Raw genomic sequence first — 10,000 nt, forward strand, 5'->3', positions numbered from 1 at the left:
TGTGCGGTGTTGTGTTGTCCAGAGGAAGAGCAAGCTGCACTACCACATCGCTGTGATCATCAACTACCTGGGACACTGTATCTCCCTCGCGGCGCTGCTGGTGGCCTTCACACTCTTCATGAGGCTCAGGTCAGTCTACGTTTACACTGTCCCTCTCTCCCTCCATCCCTCTCTCCCTCCATCCCTCTCTCCCTCCATCCCTCCATCTTGCCTTCTCTCTCTGGCTGCTCTGATAGTGGAATCCTCTCCTTCATGCCCCTGAACTTTACAGTCTTCCTGGGAATGTAGAGAGAACACAGACTATGGCTAGCAGTTCAGGCATTACTCTCTGATGTGTGCGCGTGTGTGTCTGTGTGTGTGTGTGTGTGTGTTTGTGAGTGCATGTGTATGTGCAGGTGTATTTTGAATTCTAATGCTGTGTGTGTGTGCCGGTGCGTGTGCGTGTGCGTGTGTGTGCGTGTGTGTGTGTGTGTGTGTGTGTGTGTGGGTGTGAGTGCGCAAAACAGCTTGATGAGGCAGAATGCACTTTGTTTCAGTTTGGTCCTTTGTGGTTTATTGTGACGTGCGCATTCAAATCAGGTGTGTGTATTTGGAGTGTGTGTGTGTGTGTGTGTGTGTGTTTGTGCGTGTGCGTGTGTGGCTTGATTTTGAATACAATGTGTGTGTGATTGTGAGTGCATGTATATGTGCATGTGTATTTTGATTTCTCATACTGTGTGTGTGTGTGCGTGTGCGTGTGCGTGTGTGTGGGTGCGCAAAACAGCTTGAGGAGACAGACAGAATTAGGAATGCACTTTGTTTCAGTTTGGTCCTTTGTGGTTTATTGTGACGTGTGCATTCAAATCAGGTGTGTGTATTTGGAATGTGTTTGTGTGTGTGTATGTGTGTGTGTGTGTATGCCTGTGTGTGTGTGTGTGTCTGTGTGTGTGTGTCTGTGTGTGTATTAAAAACCAGGTTTAGGCTGACAGGACTGAACTGTGTTTCACATTGCTCACATGACTGGCCTGTCTCAGCCTATCAAAGATTAGCAGTGATGCCTAGCATGAGAGAAAGGTATCGTAGAAGCTGTGTTTGATCACCTCACTCTGCCATCATGAGATCATCATGTGATGATCATCATACACATGCACATACACATGCACTCACAAACACACACACACACACACTCATGCAAGCACACACTCACTCACGTATGCACACACAATGTGGAGTGTTGACATCCATCCATGCTCACACAAATCTCACACACACACGTGTGCACGCGCACGCACACACACACACACACACACTGTACACATACAGTACACATGTGCATGCACGTGCACATACTGTACAGTATACACACACACACACACACATACACACACACACACATGCCTGGGGATTGAAGCTCATGCGTACCAATGGATTAAAATGCATGGAGGATAGATACAGTATGAACATTTTTACCACCTTTGTTTCTCTCTCTTAAGTTTACAGGTCATTTTCGTTCAGGTGCAGCACTTCTTGGTTGTTAGTGAGAATGTATTTTACCAGTGCATGCTGGCCATCTTATGTAAGCCCCGTGCATCGATGGAGAGATTGCTGTGTGGGCTACACCCCACATCTGCTCTGTCACTGTTCTAAAGAGTTTTGTAATTTCGCAACTTTTGTATAAGTAAGTTTGTATAGAGACTTTTGTTACTCCCTGTCTTCAGTTGCATTTGGCTTTCATTTAGTGTGGCCGTCTAGTTGCAAATGTAGATTCAAGATTATTTTATTTGTCGCATGTAATGTACGGTGTACAGTCAGTGAAATGTTGCTCCACGGCTCCATATTTATGCTCATTACAACTCATACTCAATTAACACATTTACAAATTACACAAGAAGTACCATTTCTATACAGTATAAAGATAAAGATAGGATGGATAGATGGATTATGTACAGTACATGATATATGGATAGGGATAAATAAATAAATAAATAAATAAAAAATAAGTGAGCGAAGCAGAGAGAACAGTTGCCTGAGTGGCTGGGGTCTCTCAGGATCCTGTTGGCCTTGGTCTTGAATCTCCTGGTGTAGATGACCTCGAGGTGGGGGAGTTGCCCCCCCAAGGTACATTCAGCTGACCGTACCACTCTCTGTAGGGCCTTGCGATCTTGAGTGGTGCTGTTCCCGTACCAGGCAGTGGCGTCTGGTGGGTCCTTAAACCGGGTAAGCCTGGACCAACGAAGCAAGCACGCACAATTGTTTTGGGGGTGTGCTTTCAAAGCATGCCCTGATGGGAGGTTTCACAGCACCAGAAGGGCGCTGAGCAGTGGCATTTTTATATGTAAAAAAAATACAGGAAAATTACAGTAGCCTAGGTTACTGATGTTTTTAAACACATCAACAAAGGCTAATAATTTGAGAGCGAGCGAATAAGAGGGAAATATTTAGGCTAAAACAACCAAGCTTTTAGGGACACACTAAATAAACTACAGAGCCATTATATGACAACAATAGCCAAGCACCACGAATAGGAATGACAGAACGATAAAATACTTAGGGCACAGCACTCAATAGCCTACTCTATCACTAATCAGTGTTTAGGCTACTACTAGCCTACTAGGCCTATTAGCCCACTGCTCCAATCAGTCAATCAACCAATCAATCAATCAATCAATCAATCAATCAATCAATCAATCAATCAATCAATCAATCAATCAATCAATCAATCAAATCTTTATTTGTATAGCGCATTTCATACCCAGAGGCAACACAATGCGCTTTACAGAGAACAAGGGAGGTGGGCATACGACCCACCCCTTTATATTCCAGAGGGAAGCAAAAAAACAGTATCACCCGGGGGCCAGATAAGTGAGCTGTAAAAAAATTCTTCCCTGACCCCTCTCAACAAGGCAATCGAGCAAGCTCCTGGAGTATGTTTGTCTACCGACTAAGAACATTTATAAAGCAATAACTTACATTAAATAACATTTTAGTGAAATCGAGAGTTTAACATGTTTTTGAAAGATTTTTCAAGATGCCCACCCACATCCATTGTATGACCAAAACGGTGGTAGAGCAATTATCAGACTTTCTCAAAAGTGCTAGTTTTGTCAACATTTTGATCTGAACCATTGTATATGATCATAAGTAACCTTAAAACAGGGCTAAACATGCATTTTCCCTTTACTACTCCTTTAAGCCTGTCTAACAAGATGTGATGATCCACAGTATTGAAAGCAGCACTGAGATCAAGCAGCACCAGGATATAACATTTGTCAGCTTCAGAGGACATCATGATATCATTTGAGACTCTAAGAAGAGCTGTCTCTAGAATATTTCTGACGAAAACCAGACTGGAATTAAAAAATATATATATTGTGGTTATATTATTACTGTGGTTGCCTATCCTCACCACTTGGGATCTGTCTGACAGGAAGTCGAGGATCCACTTGCAGAGGCCATCGCTTTGCCCCAGGATGCTGAGCTTGGTGTCGAGTATGGGTGGGGTTATAGTGTTGAAATATAGCAATTATCAGTGGGCATCCCCGTGGGCATCTTTCAGAATCTGTTTTCAATCTCTTTTAAATGGTTCTGTTGTCAAAGAAACCATTTGCTAGTTCCCTTTGTGTTTGAGTGAACACTTGGCTATTGTTTTTTATTTCAGAGAATATTGTAACAATGCAAATACACTAATATGCATGCTGGCTTTCACCCACACACACACACACACACACACACACACACACACACACACACACACACACACACACACACACACACACACACACACATATGTTCCGCTTGCTATTCAGTCTGTGGTCTGCCTGCCCCTTCTCCCATCCATATGGATTGTTGTGTTACAATAGTGTTCTTCTCACGCTCACCATCTGCATTGGTGTTGGATGGCACGCTGGTGCTAGCAGGTAGCATATTCAACTCTTCCTCAGTGCAACAACTTTTGTGTTTGTACTCCATTGCTTGTTTCTCAGTTAGTAGCTGTTTTAACACGTGGATTTTGCTACGCAGTAGAACACAGAATTCTGCATGGGCACACTTTGCACATTTTTGAACATGAAATCGCCCATTAAATCCCTATTTAAACTTAATTTAGAAAGGTATGAGTCAACAAGAGCACAGTGAACCTATCGTCCCTGGGGCTCAGGCAGCAGCCTCGCGGGACTCCTGTGCTGACCTTCAGTGTGGATGAGGTATTGCTGCCTATTCCCACCTGTGGTTTGTCCCTGAGGAAGATGAACGGTGCCTGATGTTCTCCAGATGTGACTTGCCATTCAGGCCAAAGTGTTCAATCTTGGTTTCAGCAGACCAGAGCATCATGTTTCTCAGGATCTGAGAGTCCTTTGGGTGCCTTTTAGCAAACAGGCTGTCATGTGCCTTTTACTTACTCCCATCTCCACAGAGGAACGCTGGAGTTCTATCAGTGACCATTGGGTTCTCTGTGACCTCCCTGACCAAGGCCCTTCTCCTCAGATTACTCCGTTCTCAAGGAAGAGTCTTGATGGTTCCAAACTTCTTATGAGAAGTATGCCTGTCTGTTGTTCAATTACACTGACGATGGTCGCTTGACCGGAACATTTGTCCAGCAGTGTGCACTTTCTGCACCAGAGCACGGTTGCACTTTTTTGAGCATATGGTTTTGATTCAGAAGTATTTCTGTCCAACCTTACCAGCACCCCCAGAAAACACATGCACGCACGCCCTCACGCATGCACCCATGCATGCACACACACTTTTATGAAAGTATGAAAAAATAATGAAAAAATAACTAATTTTTTTTTTCTAGCCTCTGTCTGAGTCTTACTTAAAGGTGCTCTGTTCGATTTACTGCACTTTTTGTAAAAGTAAAAAAAAAAATCCAATATATGCAATAAATACTGTAGACCCAGGGGAGTCATAACTATCAGTACAGAAAATATAGCCAACTGTGTAGTGCCTGTGGAGCAAATGCAGAATTTATTTTTATTATGAGCAAAGCCGGCCCGGCGCTGAGCCCAACCCCCTGAACGGCACCGTATATGAGAGAGGGGCAGCATCATCTTGATGGATGTTTGAGACATGGCCGTTGGGAATAGGCCTATATAGCTAACGTTAGCTGAACATAGCTGAGAGAAGTTATAGTCCGGGAGCAAAGACACCATGGTCTTCGACTAAAAAAGAGTCAGAGAAAAGAAGATCACGTACACAAATCAATATTGGACTGGCTTTTACTATCTATGCACCACTGCCCCATCTAGTGGCCAAAAAAGAAAACAGAAATCGAACTGAGCACCTTTAAAATTGTTGGGGTGTGCGAGTCTTTCCATACCTGCTATCCTATTGTTTTTGAGACTACCGCACCTGCAACCAACTAAGCAAGAAAGGATAAAGATAGGTGTAATAGTTTACACTGGTTTCCAAACTTCTTCCATTTATGAATGATGTAGACCACCGTGCTCTTCAGGACCTTCAATGCTGAAGAAATCGTTTTGTACCCTTCCCCAGATCTAGGCCTCAATACAATCCTGTCTCTGAGGTCTACAGACGCTTCCTTTGACTTCATGGCTTGGTTTCTGCTCTGACATGCACTGCCAACTGTGGAATCATGTCCAATCAATTGAATTTAGCAGGTGGATGAGAGGAAAGAGGATGCACATGATCTCTATTTTGAGTATCATATTAAAGGGAGTGAATACTTACTTATGTACATACTGTATATTTTATTGTATATAATATTTTATTTTTTTATTTTTAATACATTTCACTAATAAATACTTCACTTTGTCATCATGTCATTGTGTGTAGATGAGAAAAAAATAATTTAATTCATTTTAGAATAAGGCTGTAACATAAAATGTGGAAAAATGTGTATATATATATATATATATATATATATATATATATATATATATATATACACACACACACACGTGCATGCCACTTGTCTTTAGTTTGAAGCTAAATGAAAGGTTTCGGTGTAGTATGATACATATTTAACTTCTGACCATTGTGTTACATTCGCCCTGCTTCTTACTCGGAGAGATGTCTGCTCTGTTCGGAGGCTCAGTCATTGATACCTGATCATTTATAAAGCCATCTTAGGTAAACCCCCGTCCTACGTCTGGGCCCTGTACTAAAAAGCTAGTTCAACATATCCAGGATAACTTCGCTAGCTCGCCCGAGTAAATTTAACAACCACAATCACGGATAAACGGTACCACGACGGTGGCTATCAACTTGTTAAGTCTACCCAGCTGATCCAATCTAGCTATGAGCGCGTTCATAGTAAAAGCGGAGGTATTTGCACGAAATGACCAATCGCAACCTTAGTATGGGTATTTGGACACGGCCATGCTCCAAGCTCCATCCACAACGCAATATTATAGAAATATGAACTACAGTATTACAACACAGTCACTGCTGTCAAAGGCAGGAAGGAAAGCTGACAAAAAATATTGTGAATAAATTGATTCTCATGAACACGAGTAGGCTATCACTATAATTGGGCCATATATTTTCACGCCGTGTAAAGCAATTGTAGCCTATGCCTATATCTTAATATTTTAGCTGTAACCCCGTGAGCCTTGCAAGGGATGCTTAAATAAAGCATATGTAGGCTATAATTTATTTTATTGGTTGGAGCAGATGTAATGCAATGTAATGTGTATATACTGTACAAGAGAAGTTTAGAACTCGAGATTAAGAGATTAAGAATCAAGAAATATTAGGATGGAAATATTAGGATGGAAAAAAGTGAAGCTTGAGGTGAAGTTTATACAGTAGCCTACGAAAAGAAGGTATTTCAGTTTGTTATTATTGCCAGGTATGGATGCTATAACAATTCAACTAAAATGTCGGCTATTTAAATATAAAATGTAGACTACTTAAATAGGCCTACTTGAATGAAATAAAGAATGTAGGCCTGATTCTCAAAATCAGAATCAGAAATCATGTATGCCATGTGTACTTGCATACATACGTTTTTTCTGACCCGTGGCGCTTACAGTAATACAACAATGGACAAGTAGAAGGACAGGACAGGACAGTGCATGACAGGACTCGTAAAGTGAAGTGATACAAACAGAGCAAAAAATAGCAGTGCAATTTGGACTACAAACGAGTCAGTGCAGTACTTGGTTTGGTGCAGAGATTGCAGGGGGCGGGGGAGAGAGTCAGTGGGAAGCCATGTTTATGAGGCTGATGGCCATGGGGAAAAAGCTGTTCCTGTGTTAAACAGTTTTGGTCTTTGACGACCGCAGCCTCCTGCCAGAGGGGGGCGGTGTGAAGAGGCCATATCCTGGGTGGGAGGTGTCGGCCATGAACTTCCTGGCTCGCTTCAGCGCCCTGGAGATCCGCATCACCCACAGCCTACATGAAACTGTAGGTAATAAAACGCAATTGCATAGCTTACAGTCTGCAGGACTATAAACACACAAATTCTGGCAAAATACTGTATGGCTCAAGCAGCTGATAAAGCCATTCCGCAATTTGTAGGCTATCTTTTTATGATATCAGGGAAAGCCAAAGAGGGGTTTGTCGGAATTTAACCTTCCCCTGAGCAGGTTAGCTCGGCAGCATAAGTTACCATGGCGATATAGCATGGTGAAAAGTGATCGACCTTCGTGATACGGATAAACCAGGCTTAAACTTGAACTTATCGCGCTTCCCCCGTAATCCTGTTTCGTAGTACAGGGCCCTGCTCTCTGATTGCTCAGAAATCGGTCGGTACTTATAGTCTGAGATCACAAGATGTAATCCTGTTGTTTGTGCCAAGTACATGGACTGAACTGGGAAAGTAAGCCTTATGTGCTCTGCTCTGCATACTTGGAATAGCCTTCAAAGAGACTTGAAAGTAAGGGAATTGGTCTCTCTGCCTGCTTTTAAATCTCTTATAAGTACAATGACAAATGATTTAGTTGGTTCTTGTCAAAGTCTATAGGTATTTTAATTGTACGTACATTCTGACATTTTAAAAGTGTTTCTTTTATGTTTCCTTGTTGGGGGTCAAGCAGCAAAGCTGTGTTTGTATCTTTTGTTATTATTCTTCCTTCTGTCATGGGAGTCTATGGCAGCCCCTAGAACTGTATGGTCCCCACATTACTGCTTGCAGCTACATTTGTTTATTGTTACTGTAACTTTTTATTATACTATTTTGGCCAGGACTTCCTTGTAAAAGAGAGCTTACTAGGCCTTTTTACAATTACCAACAGTGTAGCTGTTTCCCTACACAGAAGATGGAATCATGGAAATCGCAGAAAAACTTGAAAGGGCAAACCAGTCCATTGACATCATTGAACTGGCTGCAGTCCAGTGACCCTTGAACTGGTGGGAGAGGGGAGATATGGGTACAAGTGTGTGTGTGTGTGTGTGTGTGTGTGTGTGTGTGTGTGTGTGTGTGTGTGTGTGTGTGTGTGTGTGTGTGTGTGTATACGTGTGTGTGCGCGCGTGTGCGTGTGTATATGTATGAGAGTGTGTGCGTGCGTGTGCATGTGCAAGATGGAGGGTCCTGTCAAGTTTGTCAGTGGTCTAATCCTTGTCCCCAATCTTAGACGGGCTGAATTAAGTGACTCTGAGATTAAACATTTCAAACAGATTGTTTGCAGCGGAAAGTCTCAGAATAATCTTCTCTGATTAATCTCAGCACGTCACTGTCCAGTCCTCTCAAACCCACCAATCAGATGTGCCTGGAGAGAGGTGACACAGCATTTCCATTGGCTGCTGGACCAGTCAATCTGATTGACATGGTTATTTCATCAATATAAAAACCCTTTGCTCAACCCTTCTCATTCTAGCTAATATGGACATGCTATGCATAGTGGGATAATGGATCGAAGGGAAAAGAGATGGATTGGAAGAGAGAAGACAGATGGGGATTAGAGAGGAGGAAAAGAGAGGAGGAAAAGAGAGGAAAGGAGAGGGAAAGTAGGTTGTGTGTGCGGAGGAGAAGAGGAAGAAGGAGAAGATACAGAAAAAGACACCTCACTTGGACTCTGCTCATCCTCCAAGACTGAGCGAGCCAGCAGAACCCAGATGTTTGGAGCACGCGGACACACACACACACACACACACACACACACACCATCACCCGGACCCGAGACTCACATGGTCCACAAGTAGTGCTGCTTGGCGTACTATGCAGTTTACCCCACTCACCCCCTCTCACACACACAGGGGGGAAGGGTCTGTTGTATTTATAACTCTTCATCTCTCCCTGGCCGCAGGGACTGGGTTCAGAGAGACTGGGTTTTGATAACATGCTGGTTAATGTTTCATATGGTTCTGATTCAGAAGTATTTATGTCCAACCCTCCCAGCACCCCCAGCAAACACACACGCACACACACGCACAAAATCATGTGCGCACGCACGCACGCACGCACGCACGCACGCACCCACACACACACACACACACACACACACACACACACAAATGCACACACACTCAAACACGCACTCTCACACACACACACACACACACGCACACGCACGCATGCATGCACACACACACACACACACACACATGCCCCACAGAAGAGACCTAGTCTAAACCAAACTAAACTAAGGTAGCAGAGTGAGTCACCATAATTTATATGGTAAATTAACGCCACTGGGGGATAAGCAACTGAGATATTCCATATGATTAAGAGATTCACACACACACACACACACACACACACACACGCTTGGGTAGATTATACGTAATATTCTTTCTGAAGAAAGGGTTTTCTGAAGAAAACTCTAAAGGAGTTTATTTTAAATCTATTTTCGTTTCTGTCTGAAAACGGCGAAACAGATTGTCTTCTTAACAACCTCATTAATCATCTCCACAGGACTGATGACAGAACTGATAATGAAATTACAAGGCTTAGAGCAGAGTCCGATTAGATGGATGTGTGCCTGGCTCTGTTGTGTGGAAGGAAACAGAGAAGGTATTGTGTCTCCTAAAGCTTTGAACTGACTGAACACCCCTCAGTACACAACACCATCCATAACAATAACAATGCCACACTAGGGTCCTATACAGAGTTTGGTTA

General features: G+C 43.0%; 1 protein-coding gene across 2 annotated transcripts in view; it reads left to right on the forward strand.

The window, feature by feature from the left end:
* The window catches only part of crhr1 (corticotropin releasing hormone receptor 1), a 115,620-nt gene that overhangs the window by 69,870 nt on the left and 35,750 nt on the right, over positions 1–10,000 (forward strand). For both annotated transcript variants that reach the window (XM_084438034.1, XM_084438035.1), the window contains exon 6: positions 23–129. In XM_084438034.1, coding sequence (XP_084294160.1) covers positions 23–129 — 107 coding nt within the window. The remainder of the gene's footprint in view (positions 1–22; positions 130–10,000) is intronic.

Source organism: Borostomias antarcticus (genome assembly GCF_949987555.1).
Source record: "Borostomias antarcticus genome assembly, chromosome: 5".
Classification (NCBI taxonomy): domain Eukaryota; kingdom Metazoa; phylum Chordata; class Actinopteri; order Stomiiformes; family Stomiidae; genus Borostomias; species Borostomias antarcticus.